Source organism: Liolophura sinensis, chromosome 6, assembly GCF_032854445.1.
Source record: "Liolophura sinensis isolate JHLJ2023 chromosome 6, CUHK_Ljap_v2, whole genome shotgun sequence".
Taxonomy (NCBI): Eukaryota; Metazoa; Mollusca; class Polyplacophora; order Chitonida; family Chitonidae; genus Liolophura; species Liolophura sinensis.
In genome coordinates, this window is record NC_088300.1 from 37,446,624 (window position 1) to 37,461,981 (window position 15,358).

The window sequence follows — 15,358 nt, forward strand, 5'->3', positions numbered from 1 at the left end:
CTGAAATTTGCCACATTTTATGAGTGACAAATGAAATTAGATTTTCATATTACAAACATGCCAGTAATCAAACGCATATTGACGCAAATCTGATGCCTTCTACTATTAATGTGTACTTGTGGTGCATAGAAAAAGTATGTCAGATGTCGTGACAAAAATAACCGCTTATTAAGAATTAAAACATCCTTCAAGTTCAGACAATATTTCCACAGCAACAACATACATATGTGTATGTACAGTACGAAAGGGAGCTTAAGTGATGTATGAAAACGCAAAGCTCAGCATATTTACCTGCAATTTCTGTGAGCAAAAAATTATTTTCCTTCCAATCTTCGATATCAATGCTTACGTGCTAAAACAGTTCTATGCAAAGTAAACAGATAATATCAACAAAAATTTAGGTAAAAATTCATTTCTTAAATTTGTTATCATTAACTTTGACATTATACTTGACAGAGTTGACCTTATAGTACACATTAAGAGTTTCATACAACTGATACTCGCACGTGAATGGTTTCATACATTCATAACTGGTAACAGTGCAGGAGTGTCTTTACATACAAGCCATCAGTGGCTAAAACACAGAATCTCAGTGGCTATGGCCTAAGGACAGAATCACGGGTATAACAGCACCAACCACCATAGCCGCTAGCTCAGTCTTTGTGAAGCCTTTCTGGACTTCGCCTGAAGGCGACTTTCCCATATTGGCTATCTCTGGAAGCACATGTACAGTGGCCACGTACAAGAATGTCCCGGCACTAAATAACATGGCTATTCCAGTGGCATTAAGGTCAGATAAAGACTCTTTGTTTTGCTGAAAAAGAAAGCAGTAATAAGACATAAGACTGTACAGTATACATGTATATAGGTTGCATGTAATAGCTTTATCACAAATATCACCTACATAGTGATATCTAGAAATGCTTAATTATTCATGTGATTTGTGTTTATTGTGCCATACTTAAAGGAGAAGAAAATTTAAATATCAATCAAACACCATTGAAAAGTGTATGCATTTCCTCGCAAGTGCATGCCATAAAAACATTCTAATATGTACCTCAAGTTGATAAATTATAAATAAAGTCAGTGCCAAAATCTGCTGTGGGCGACTCCATTTTGCCTAAGAACTAGTCCTGAAGTCTTCTGTGTTAGGAGAATTGCCGTTGGAAACGGCCGAAGTGCAGTTTGTACATTTCGAGTAGAACTCTTTTTCCCAGAAGGTAAAGAACAGTACAGTTCGTTTTCCGCTTGACAATTGGGAAACCAGAATGTTTGATGTAGGTTCCGGCAGCATTAAGGACTCTCACTGGCATTATGTGCGTGGCGGGAAAAATCGCAAAATCTGTAGTTGGCACAACCAGACAGAAAAAAAAATGTGCTCTTTTCAGCCTCTAGTGTCATTTTTTAAAGTTTTCTTCTCCTTTAAGAATATTTCATTTATACAATAAGAGACAGGCTTATGGGTAGAGTAGCGCAAGAATTTAAGTGTATCAGGAATGAACAGAACATTGCCACATCTGGTTACCTTTAAATAAATGTTAAATTTGGGGGGGGGGGGGGGGTTCTAGCTACAACAAGTGACTGACACTAATCACTAATCAACCATTCCCTTCAACAGCATTCTGAAAAGTGTAGGCATAAAGATGGGGTGGAGGTTGAGGGTAGTTGAAAGTGTTCAGATAATTAGAGCGTCCACAGAATAAGAACAATTATTGTATATTATTTGTTGTCTTTTCTTTTGACAATTGTAATCATTAACCATTTCAGACAACCAATCCTTTAACATGTGGCTTCTGTGCAGAATAACACTGCTTTTTTTTTTTTGGGAAGTCGCAGCTATTAGAAATTCACACTTATTTGTAAATAACTGCCACAGTTAGAATATTGCATAAAGGTGATGTGATTTGTGACAAGTAGTAAGTAATTTAAACCAAATGTCTGCAATGTTTAAGGTGGGCTTCATGGACCCTATAGACACTATTACGTCCAATGACGACAAGCACATTATTTCCTAGCCCAAATCAATTTATTTGTTTATTTGATTGTTGTTTTACGCCGTACTGAAGAATATTTCTTTTATACGATGGCCGCCAGCATTATGGTGGGAGGAAACTGGGGGAAACCCACGACCGTCCGCAGGCTGCTGGAAGACCTTCCCGCTTACGACCGGAGAGGAAGCCAGCATGAGCTGAACTTGAACTCACAACGACCGCATTGGTGAGAGGCCTCTGCGCTAACCAACTGAGCCACAGAGGCCCCCAGCCCAAATCAAGCATTTTATGTCAAAATAACGTTTTTATATTAACGGTGAAATTTAAATATATACATAAGACCTAATTATAAGCAAGTCAATAAAGTCCACATAACAATTCAAACCTCATGTTATTTCCATGACAAATGCTAGAATAAATTCTAAATAAAAAATTAAAATATTTCTTTTTTCATGGTCTATCAGATGATAAAAAAATTATGCTGAAGAAACATTGCCCAAATAGTGTACAGAATATGTATGCTCTTTCACTCACCGTACTTAAAGTGAAATATGTGACTAAGGATAGAAATGGAGCTGCCAAGGCAAACACTGCTAAATGTTTCCGGATACGATTCCTGTCAAATCCTTCATGGAGAAGGAAAGAAACCAGGCCAAATGCTGCTGGAGCCTGAAAATAGCCAGCGACGTCAAAGAAATTTTACAAAAACATCACCACATAGATATAGCAACACTTTCTAAATAGGCTAACAGTTAGAAAATGGTAAACATGTCAATATGCTTAAAGGGATACACAATCGTTTCTGATTGGCTGACGTGGGAGACGGGTATGTCAGGGCTATGCCCAGCCTAATCTTAATTTCAGGTATGGCCGATTTATTCAAACATGCACAAAGCAGCATGGTTTAACCCAGGAAATTCTGTCTCCACTTTCAGCCAACAATTCTGTGTCCCTTTAAGCAGAGGTTGTCAACAGATAAAACAGTAAATATTAACAGTAGAGTGAGATGACCATCTGAGCAAAAAAGAGCATAATGACCAAAAAGACAATATCAGTGAGGTGAAAATCAGCTACCCACCTTGTGAAGCATAAGATCCATGAAGACAATACCAGTGAGGTGAAAATCAGCTACCCACCTTGTGAAACATAATGACCAAGGAGACAATGACAGCGAGGTGAAAATCAGCTACCAGCCTTGTGACGAATAATAGCCAGGGAGACAATACCACTGAGGTGAAAATCAGCTACCCACCTTGTGAAGCATAAGATCCATGAAGACAATACCAGTGAGGTGAAAATCGGCTACCCACCTTGCCAAGCATAATAGTCAGGAAGATAATACCAGTGAGGTGAAAATCAGCTACCCACCGAGGCGAAAATCAGCTACCCACCTTGTGAAGGATAATAGCCAGGAAGACAATACCAGTGAGGTGAAAATCAGTTACCCACCTTGCGAAGCATAATAGCCAGGAAGACAATACCAGTGAGGTGAAAATCAGTTTGCCAGCTTGTAAAGCAAAACGAGCAGGAAGGCAATGCCAGTGGGGTGAAAATCAGTTATCCACCTTGTGAAGCATGATGGCCAGCAGGGCAATACCAGTGAGGTGAAAATCAGCTACCCACCTTGTGAAGGATAATAGCCAGGAAGACAATACCAGTGAGGTGAAAATCAGTTACCCACCTTGCGAAGCATAATAGTCAGGAAGACAATACCAGTGAGGTGAAAATCAGTTAGCCAGCTTGTAAAGCATAATGAGCAGGGAGGCAATGCCAGTGAGGTGAAAATCAGTTACCCACCTTGTGAAGCATGATGGCCAGCAAGACAATACCAGTGAGGTGAAAATCAGCTACCCACCTTGTGAAGGATAATAGCCAGGAAAACAATACCAGTGAGGTGAAAATCAGTTACCCACCTTGTGAAGCATAATGGCCAGAAAGACAATACCAGTGAGGTGAAAATCAGTTACCTACCTTGTGAAGCATAATAGTCAGGAAGACAATACCAGTGAGGTGAAAATCAGTTACCCACCTTGTGAAGCATAATGGCCAGAAAGACAATACCAGTGAGGTGAAAATCAGTTACCTACCTTGTGAAGCATAATGGCCAGAAAGACAATACCAGTGAGGTGAAAATCAGTTACCCACCTTGTGAAGCATAATGGCCAGAAAGACAATACCAGTGAGGTGAAAATCAGTTACCCACCTTGTGAAGCATAATGAGCAGGGAGGCAATGCCAGTGAGGTGAAAATCAGTTACCCACCTTGTGAAGCATAATGGCCAGAAAGACAATACCAGTGAGGTGAAAATCAGTTACCCACCTTGTGAAGCATAATGGCCAGAAAGACAATACCAGTGACATGAGCCTCCGCTGTGGATACAGCAGCTCCCAGGGCCACGCCATCAGCTGTACAGACAACAAACACACCTTATATAATCTCAGCTTAGCTTCTTTTCAAGTTAGACACTCAATTTTCATGCTGAAGTGAAACGATTTTGGAATTAGCTACTCTACTGCAACAGGTCACATTTTCATACCCTTTTGGACACCCAAATTAAACCGAAAACAATGAAATTAAGATTAGATCAAAATTTTAGAAATATGTTTATACATATAAAAAATTATTTAATTTAATGCTAAAAATCTGTGATTTAATCCTATATAATACGTAACCAATGTCTTTTGTTCGTATTTGCATAATTTGGCTTGAAGTTACATATGTTTTAACAATTACTTGTTCTTTTGCCCAAATTATGACTCAAAAGGCGCCCAAACTAAGAAGCCATATCTGACTAGCTGTCACTGTACTAGCACATGACACGTACTTTAAGTGCTAAATGTCCACTGAGGCACGAGATGAAGCATTTGATATTTCCTCTTTGTAGCGGCAGAAATTTAGCAAAGCATTTCAGATTACATTTTACAGCAAAAAAACATAACTGAGAAGAACAAATCTTCACACAAGGACAATTCATGAGCATAAACAAGGTTTCACGATCAGAACTTTGTACCTTGTTAAGCAAATCCATATACCTACCTGCTGCATGAACAACTAGTCCCAGGGTGGCTGTTATTTTATTTCTGTTTTGAACTGCTGGTTGACTTGGGGTCTCTGAATCAACTGTAGGACAGCAAGAAAAAAAACCAAAAAAACAAAGTTGTATAGATTACCACCTATTCAAAATTCGTCTGAAAAATATATCACACTAATTTTTCAAAGGAATTCATTAAGAATTAAAGTATATAAGTTTGTCATTTTGCCCAAGACACATTTTACTTCATTTCGAGCAAAGAGATATAAAGAAAAGTTTTTTTGTGAAGTTTGATTAATTTCGTATGAGAAAAACGTAATTTTCATTTCAGGTCCTTTATGTGCTTCTGAAAGTGTATTTTTATGTTCCAGATTTTAAGTGAAATACGGTAAGCTTAATAATAGTCAATGTTGAGGAAAACTTGTGGCCACTCACCTGTGGGTGCGTGGGAGTGGGACCCCCCACCAATCTGATCCACAAGTAACATGAAGATGAAGCCTACAACTAGAGCAATGCCGATAGTTGTATGTGTGTCTATCCTACTGTGGGTGTGGGGATGATGATGAGCACTAGTGTCTTGTCCAGCCTCTCCCTGGGTCAGTTTTTCTGCTGTCATATGCTTGGACTCATCCTCATGGTGGTGTTCACCTTTTAAAAGAAACAGACTAATATATATGGCTGTACAATTTTCCACATGTTGGATAAAAAAACATGTGCTTGTGTTATGATGGTGTAAGAACTGCCTTTGCCTAAATACATGTCATATCAATGTTAATCTTTTAATCAGTATTTTACTCCCTTCTTTCTTATATTGTTACCTGTTTTTCGCCTAGTTCAAACATGATCAGTCCATACTGGGATTAGCTATGGCAACCCTCTGTCAATCAATCCATGCATGGACCAACATATAAACCCTTCCAGACTTCATTCTAGAGAGTAAAATGTACAGTTAATAAACGGAAGTAGAACTTTAAAGCTAAGTGTCCAGAGTCTTTACTTGATGTCATCAACACTTTGAAGACCAAAATCTTTGTTGATAAATGGCTGTCTAACAAGGGTCATACCAGAAATACAAGTACATATAATACAGTGAAGTTTGCCACTGCATTATTTAGTACACATAGTTTGTGTGATCTGGTAGGTCAATGTGGGCGATGGTGCTAACAATACACAAGGTGCTACTGAGGAATTATGGGAAATAATTTGTAGTCTGCATGGCATGGTCAGTGAGTACGGTCAGATTCATTAGAATGCATTGTGAAGCATTCTTCTAGAAACACAAATGTCCGATCAGGTATTGCTGAGACTGTATGAACCAATCAATGTGGAGTGGGAGTACCAAGATGGGGGATCGTATAAAGAGAGCGTGGCACACCTCTCTCTTTTTATATACTTCTGGAAATACTAAAACATGAAAGCAAATACATGTAAAATACACAGTGAATAAGCTACAACATTATGTTGTATCAACATTTTACACGCAAAATTTGGTCAATATTTTGATGGTTTATGTTTTTATCATGTTAACACCTCCACGTTGTGATTTAAACCCTTGACCTGAGATCACAGAGAGTATTAAGGTAAAATCTCTGTTTGATGTGAACAGTTTTCTGTGTGGTGATATTAATAGCCTACATTTTATGTATTGAGCCACTATTAAAGTCTGAATGCAGTGAAAAGTACAGCAATGTTACTGGCGACCAGTATTATGGTGGGAGGAATCCAGGCAGTGGCCCGGAGAAAAATGTCAACATTCTGGTGTTCATGTCATTCAATAAAAGTATGCATGTGTTATGCCCAATATCAAACTAAGTGTTGCACTAATGTTTGTGTACCATTGTACTGATCCAATTGTAAGAGAGTTGGTATGCAAGCAATTCCAAACATGGATGATGCCAAAGTTACATCTGGACTGCATGTTTGCTGAACACAGATGGAGACCTACATAATGCACATGTATTTGTTAGGGCTATCATTAATAATATATCCATTGGGGGAATCTTGATTGATCCTCCAAAAAAAAGGCCTGGGATTCAATTTCTTTTTTATTATTACTTTTATCTCAGTGTTAATTTCATTAAAATCCCCATAGTTTCCCGAATCAGCCAGAAAAATACTTTCCTACCAACCAACATTTTTACCAACATTTTTTTATGCCATGGTCAGGTTACCGACGACAAAGAATGTGTACTTAAAATCTGTTATTTTTTGCTGGCTGACTCACCTTGATGGGAAGAATACATATTATGTACAGCCTCAGGTATTATGACAGCCAGAGATGTTCCCACGAGCAGTCCTGCACCCAAAACCGTCACCAACTTCAACTTTTCCTACAGCAAACAAGCCCCACAAATAATTCTTGGTTTCAGTGCAATTACATCTGTCTCACTTCCTATTTGATGATGCTAGCTTTGATTTTGGCATCATCTCTCAGAACTGTAATAATAACATTTATTATACAGCTACAAATTTGTGGCTAGATGACATAAGAATGTACTAATTCTTCAAGCATCAAATAACATAGATGTAACCAGTTTGTAAGAGTTGCCAACAGAAAATCAGCAAATATCTCTTTAATTACATCAAAAATAGAAAAAATAAGAGGTGCAGCTTGATTGTTGTGAATTTTCTGAAAATTTACAAAGCAAGTCTTTGCAATTCAAATAACAACACGAAATACGTGAGTGACTGCTTGGGGTTTAACAGTGTACTTAACAATTTTTCAGTTGTATGACGATGAAGGAATCCTTAGAGTGCATGTAACGTGCCTCCTTGTTGCAGGACAGATTTCCACCACTCTTTTATCTAATGCTACATCATGGAAGCGCCTTACCGAAGGCAAGTAAGCCGCCCCGCCTGAGCCATTACACTGATACAGGTCAACCAGTTGTTGCACTATCCCCTTCATGCTGAACACCAAGCGAGGAAGTTACAACTCCCTCCTTAAAGGTCTTAGGTGTGACTCGACCCAGGAATGACCCTGGATCTACCCACTCCCGAAGTGGACACCTACTGTGCTATCAGGGCAGGTACAAGAAGTGAGAGTCACAAACACAATCCCACAGCACTAGTGGATTTAACAGCTTTGTACTTGTATGTGTGTGTGCCGAACTCAGTTGTTTGCTTTCCAAACCATAAATCTGATTGGCTCAGCATTATGGTGGGAGGAAACTTGGCAGAGCCCGGGGGAAACCCACGATCATCACCACATTGAAACTTACTACTTCCTGTCAACTGACATGGAAACCAGAAATCTGATCAAAATAGTTACAGTTTGAATAGGTACCAACTTTAACTCAGTATGAGCCTGCATATGAACTATGAAATCCTTATCTGACACGGTTTTACTTTTACTGCGATCACGTCATTGCTGTTTTCAATGTTTTGCCGTGGAAACCAGAAGTTTGATAGAATTAGTCCCCAGTTTGAATGGAAATCTCCATATGAACCTTCATACCAAATATGAAATTCTATCTGAAATGGTTTGACTTCTCTTACAATCATCTCGTTCATGCCATCGGCACGGATAGACGGACAAATGTGATGACTTACTCCTTTGACTTCGGCCTAATATGCTCATGGGGTTAATGTTTTGTGTGACACTGCATCTTTAATGCTTACTGCTCTTAGAATTCTTCCTATAAGTATGATGTATTTTGTACCGAATTTGTAATGGCTTAGGTGGGGCAGCTTATTTGCCTAAGTCGTCTCAATGAAGCAGCACTTGGTAACACAGCGGTGGAAATCCGTCCTGCAACAAGGAGGCACATTACATGTACATGCACTCTCGTGACTCCCTCATCGTCACATGAGTGAAATATTGTTAAGTATGACGTTAAACCTTAAGCACTTTCTCACTCATTCACAATATGTACATTAACCTGTCATAATTCTCTAATTACCTCGGAAAAGGTAAACGCTAGTGGGATAAGACCAGCCACATAACATCCTACTAGCATAGCCAGAGAGAGAATGATTACAGTCCACAATTCATCCATTGTCGTACTCAGGTGCCCAAAGAAACTGTCAGATTTGTTTTGATGACGCTAATTTCCACAGATCACCTGTTTCAGTGTTTCTGATACTGCCAGTCGACCGGAAAAGCTACGGGCCGCTGCGCGTAATGCATGGTATAATTCTCAAGCTATGCCACATGTCCACAGATGCAACAGATAATCTTTCTGCCAGGTGATTCCTTTAGATCGGTAACGGCTTTCAATCAATCAATGGAAGCTTGATCAGTACGTGGCAGCTATGACAGTCGGCTTTCTTCTCACATTGTGTTTTGTTGATGGTGCGCACGCGCAAGCCAGGCTTACCATTACCACCAGATGGCGCTAATGTAAAAAGTCTCCACGCAGATATACTGCAGATGCGTCTTTAGCCAATAAGATAGATCTGCTGGAGAACAGATTGCCATTTCAGTGTGTACAGCAGCAAGTGCGTTGAAGATCCATTCAGCGTCTTTTCAAAGTGTCAGAATGGTAATTTATGATTTTCGTTTATGTGTTAATGTTATGTGAGTCATTGTGTAAAATTTGTAAATGTGCATAATAACCAGTTTGCCCTCATCGATAGAAATGTGAAGGGACAGAACTGTACAGAGTTGCGTGCGCCTATACCTGATAGCCTATCACAACAACAACAGTGTGAGAATCTCACATCCATGTGACTGATGTGGCGCTGCTAATAGAGACACTCTCCACCAACACCACGAGAGCTTCCAGTATGCTAAACTCGGAATAGTGTAGGCAGATCCAGACTGCACAACTTGTAGGGAAATAACCCTCTAGTCCTATACCATATATCCCTGGATGATTACACTTCACTCACTTATATTTGTACAAGAGTTTGCACAGTCATGGATTGCTCCCACTCAATCCTAAAGGAGGCATCGTAAAATTTCATACAACAATTACTAACCTTCCCAGCCTGTTCAGTCACTCCTTTGCATGCTGAGGTTTCTGGACTGCCAGATAGATAAAATCCCTAGCTGTGGATCATCTCAGAGGCAAATATCCATCCATCCATGTTACAGTAAGTTCAACTTCTCTGCTCGCTTGAACTACACAAAAGTGGCAGCCCATAATGTGCACCTTCAGGGCTCGTGGGCCACTTCGTTTGCAGTTGCGAGGCCTGGGAACCAGGATAACCATTGTACCTAGGTGGCTACTTTATACTTTATATTTGGCTGGCAGAGTATCGTAGCCACAGGGGGAACCAATGGTAAACCATACACCGATTCATGCCTTGTCCGATAAGTCGTCTGGGAATCTGGGAAGTAGCATATGCGGGCGAGAAATTCTTTTTGTTGATAAAGTCAAATCTGTGTCTTTGTGTTGATAAACCCAAATCTGCGTCTAAATCCTGCTAGCACACCACACTGGCTGTTCAAGATACTGCCTAGCGTCATGCACAGGTCAGCTTCCTGTTAATCATTTCCAGCTTGACAAGGGACCTTCACCAGACCGCTGGTTGGCACTGATTGACATGGACGTCAAGGAAAACATAAATTCATTCAGCGGCCAAGTTCTATCCAAACTCAGAATATTAACTTTAAAAAGAAAACAAGACAAACTTATCAGAGACAAAATTATAACTTCTAAGAAGTTTGCCGATGGGCGCATATATGTTTTCCTCAACATCCATGTCGATTGGTCGGCTGGCGGTTTGGCAATTATTTACTGAAGGTCCCATGTCAAGCTGGGAAATATTGACATGCACGACTTTGGCTTTATCCCAGTATCCAATTAATATTGTGTTGGACAATATACCAGACGCATGTTGTTAAGAGGTAGGTGGTTTTCGAGCAGGAATAATATAACATGATGATATGATTCTGCCTCAAGCCAGGACAATAAAACATAGTCAAATTGTATACGAATAGTCAACTACAAACACTATAGCCCCAAAAGACTTCCTTTTCTTATATTGATTTACTTTTTTATGTGATTGGTGTTTTATGCTGTGTTCAAGAATATGTCACTTTCTACGACAGCGGCCAGCATTATGGTGGGAGGAAACCAGGCAGAGCCAGCGGAAAACCCATGACCGTCCGCAGGTTGCTGGCTGACCTTTCCACTTACGGTTTTCTTATATTGGCCTAGCGTCTTTGGAGTCTTGACGCTAACAGTATTAATTTTGTACTCAATGAAGGTCCAGGCCGATTCTCTTTGTTATTGAACAAGTCTCGTGCAAATAAAACATACCACCTAAAGATGCTCCTCTGCCGTAGCCGCTGTGTTGAGCAGCTACATGTAGGTCTTCATGCAGGTCTACACGCATGTCCTGGAAGCCTTCATGGCTATAATAAATCTATCCTAAAGCCAGTAGGAGCATCTGGTGGTGGTGTGGTGGGTGTGGAAAGCAGGTCTTTAGGTTGGTGTATTTTATTTGCTCGAGACTTGTTCGATAACAAAGAGAATCTGCCTCAATCTTCTTTGATTGATTTATTTATTTGATTGGTGTTTTAGGCCATACACAAGAATATTTCACTCATACGACGGTGGCCAGCATTATGGTGGGAGGAAACCGGGCACAGTTCGGGGGAAACCCACGACCATCCGCAGGTTGCTGGCAGACCTTCCCACTTACGGCCGGAGAGGAAGCCAGCATGAGCTGGACTTGAACTCACAGCGGCCGCATTGGTGAGAGGCCCCTGGGTCATTACGCTGCGCTAGCGCAATCTTCGTTGAGTACGAAATTAGTACTGTTAGCGTTGAGACTCCCTTAAGAAAAGGGAGTTGAGTCTTTTAGGGCTACAAACATTAGTATGTAACAGGTCATTCAGCGGAAACAGAGAAGTCACCAAATATCAGGCTCTTCACCAATAAGGTCACATGCTTGAATCTAACTGTTCCTGTTTCGGCTGTGGCTTTAAGGGTGGTTGGGTGGGAAGGTCTGCCAGCAACCTGCAGATGGTCGTGGATTTTCCCCGGTTTCCTCCCACGATAATGCTGGTTGCTGTTGTATAAGTGAAATATTCTTGAGTACGGCGTAAAAATTCAATCAAATAAATCAAGGGTGTTTGTGGGTGAGGAGTTTACCAAGTTTGTATTTCTGCTATTAAGGTATTATCTGTTCAACATTGCAGTCTCACACCATATTGCTCGTACAGCCGAACACCCGTCCGGAGACCAGAACCTACTCGGATTATGACTCTGTCACAGAGTGTCTGGAAGGTAAGTTTTCTCTGTTGACAGGCTTCATTGTACCAGTAGCATGTTGAAGTTATCTTTGCAAGAAATGTCTGTGTGCTGTAACTGCTGTTTGATCATATCAGTGTGCTGGATGGTTTGTGCAATTCACAGAGATAACCTGATTTTAGCACAGAGCAGCCAGCTGTTAAGTCCATGTGTAATCATGAATATGTAATGCTTATGTATGTAATAAAACCACTTGAATATGCTTTATATTAGTTTATTGTGTCGGATGTTCACATTCTCAGATATTGTAATTCTTTACATTTACTCTCGTTACAGGGGTATGTAAGATCTATGAAGAACATTTAAAGAGGCTAAACCCAGATTGCCCCTCCATAACATATGACATCAGCCAGTTATTTGACTTCATTGACCAGCTCACAGACCTTTGCTGTTTGGTGTAAGTATCTATGGTGTAAGAGTGCAGAGGATATTTTCTCCAACAGAATGAAAAGCATTTATTACAGTGCTTAGTGATGTGGACTGGCAACTCTGCTTAAATGTGGGGAATTTTATTCTTTATAAAATTGAAAGGCCAATAATCTTTTCAAGGTGATTAGATTAAAACTTTTTTGTTAGGTTGATTTGATGTTTTTGTTTTTAATGTTTTGCAACAGTTTGTGGAGGTTCTTCAGAAAATGTGAATTGTGTAGGAATAGCGAGACCCAAAAAAAACAAATACAGTTATGAAATGGTTTCAACACTAACACATATAATCATGACCACTTTGGTGGCCTAATGGTTAGACAGTCGGCCTTGAAGCCAGGAGACCCCAGGATCAAACCTGGGTTGGGTCGTACCAAAGACTTTAAAAATGGCATTTGCTGCTGCCTTGCTTGGTGCTCAGGTTAGAGCAAGGAAACATGACTGATTCGATCAGTGTCAGTATAATGTGACTGGGCCGGGGGTGTCATGTGAAGTTTGGTGTCTTCGGCATGATACTTCAGTGGCAGTAGCACTTTGGCGGCATGGACTCTCTCCGTCACAAGAAGACACAGTATATGCACACAAACCTATAAAGACTCCTCGTCGTTTTGTGACTGCAAAAATTGTTAAGTACAACATTAAAGCCAAGCATACATACATCTGTGTAATCATCATTCAGAGCTGGTGGTTAGGCAGACAGTTCATCTGAAATTCATTTTAGGTGAAATAAGTAACTACTGTTAGTCTGTATATGTATAGCTGTGTAACTATTAGTGGCTGTTTTTTTTGTTAATTTGTCTAGATATCAGAAATCCCTTGGAACATATGTGCCCCATAACAAGGACTGGCTGAAAGAGAAAATCTACATCATGCTGAGGAAACAGGCAGGAAAAGTGTGAGCTGGGAAATAGTACAGAAGTGTGCCAGGAAAAGACTAGGAAAAGTTAGATTCATGGGAATCATTCTCATCATCACTTATTGTCTTCTGGTGAAACTAGGCTGGACATTCAAGTTGCCTCCCCTGTCAACCATCAAAGCTTGAAAAATTGCTTTTCCACATGCCTCATTTTTTGACATACAACTCGTAAAGCTGTTTCCCTATTGAACTTTTTTATGTTAAAATTTGAAAGATGCATTCATCAGCAGGCTATTCTCGACTTCTGAACTGGCTTTAAGCGAGTCATTTTGAGATGGTGTACTTAATTCATGGCTTCTTGCGGTGCGATACGCCAGTTTTACGTCTGTGTGTTGAACTGAAGATGTCACCGTGGTTGTGTTTGATTGATTAGCAGCTCCTGTATACTCATTGCGCACTATACCATGCAAGCTCTTGTTTAATTCCAAAAGTCCAGCTTTTGTAGTGATCTCAAAGGGTTGGTCAGTAATTTCCAGTAATAATAAAACCATTTATTGGTGTTAGTAAATTGTAATTTTAGCTTGATGCAATTTGGCATTTTTTCGGGGGGGGGGGGGGATAATACCTTATATAGAGCTTATATTTTCAGTTTGTCTATGTCAGATTGTGTTTCATCTGTTCATCACATGTAGATAACCAGTGTTCAACAGGTCTGTAGAAAATTAAGTTTTCAATCTATGTAAGTTAGCATGTTAAGATGTTAAATGCCATAGTTTATTTTTACCGGTAACTTTGGTTTTATTGTATTACTTTGATAGAGGGTATGTCTGTAGCAATTATGTATATAGCCTAGTGTCATGTTCATCCATCATACATGCATAACTTTGTCACCTTTGTTTATAAAAAATGACTAAATAAAATTAAGGATTTAATAAAGTACATCTGTGTGTTGGTGATTTAGTAATGAAGCAAAAACGATAGATCTACGACATTGTCTATAGTGTACTATAGTACACTGGAGAACAAACAGTGTTAAAAAGAAAAAGATGTAGTGTCAATAGTATTTAGCTGCTAGCAGTGTCCCTCTTACATTCACGTTCTTGGGTAATATTTCTGAGAAAATTCACTTTGCACAATCCTTACACTGATTAATCCATGGTGTCTAGTATTATTTTGCGTGAACAAGAGCACCTTACATGTAGAAAAACCTGACCGAGAAGGGAGGGATAAATAAACACTATCAGATGTCCATAATGGTGTGCAAAACAAAGCCCCAGCTGGCCCTCCACTTGATTGTTGTGCACGCAGGTCAGGAATGTGTTACTTGACCATTACTTGCCCAAGGAATGGTTGACTTCACCATTACTTGCCAAAGGAATGGTTTACTTCACCATTACTTGCCCAAGGAATGGGTTACTTCACCATTACTTGCCCAAGGAATGGTTGACTTCGCCATTACTTGCCCAAGGAATGGTTTACTTCACCAATTCATACAGACTGCCTACACAGAAGTGACATATTCATGAGTAAGGTGATCAACACTGATCAAATCAAACCTTTGGCTGGCTCAGTCTTACACGTGCATGGGTGTGTGCATATCTTTATGCTATCAAAACAACTGCACATGCATGTTTTGTCATCACAAAATGGTTTAGAACCCTAATATGTGATTTGTGTGTACATGTCCTGTAAAAGTATCGGGATTTCGCTCCACCGCAGTTGTATTTCACGCAACATGTAAACAAGATCAAAGATTGGCTGGACACGAGCTTCTAGGTCAATAAGATTGTTGACAAAAAAACCTGTAACTTAGATACTTTTAATGTAATGTGGAATGTGTATTATGGTAGGA

The 15,358-nt window shown here is 39.8% G+C and overlaps 2 protein-coding genes across 2 annotated transcripts; one reads left to right on the forward strand and one right to left on the reverse strand.

Moving 5' to 3' along the window:
- On the reverse strand, positions 1-9,287 carry LOC135468609 (zinc transporter ZIP9-like). Its single transcript, XM_064746951.1, has 7 exons — positions 8,925-9,287; positions 7,247-7,352; positions 5,458-5,670; positions 5,028-5,111; positions 4,311-4,396; positions 2,526-2,660; positions 1-814 (listed from the first exon to the last, which is right to left on the reverse strand). The coding sequence occupies exons 1-7, from the start codon at positions 9,018-9,020 to the stop codon at positions 590-592; spliced, it is 945 nt and encodes a 314-aa protein (XP_064603021.1). The 5' UTR covers positions 9,021-9,287; the 3' UTR covers positions 1-589.
- Positions 9,288-9,385: 98 nt separating this feature from the next.
- LOC135468628 (enhancer of rudimentary homolog) lies at positions 9,386-14,445 on the forward strand. The gene is made up of 4 exons (XM_064746991.1): positions 9,386-9,506; positions 12,116-12,203; positions 12,504-12,624; positions 13,453-14,445. Exons 1-4 carry the CDS (start codon positions 9,504-9,506, stop codon positions 13,547-13,549), a joined length of 309 nt encoding a protein of 102 aa, XP_064603061.1. The 5' UTR covers positions 9,386-9,503; the 3' UTR covers positions 13,550-14,445.
- The last annotated feature ends 913 nt before the right edge of the window (positions 14,446-15,358 follow it).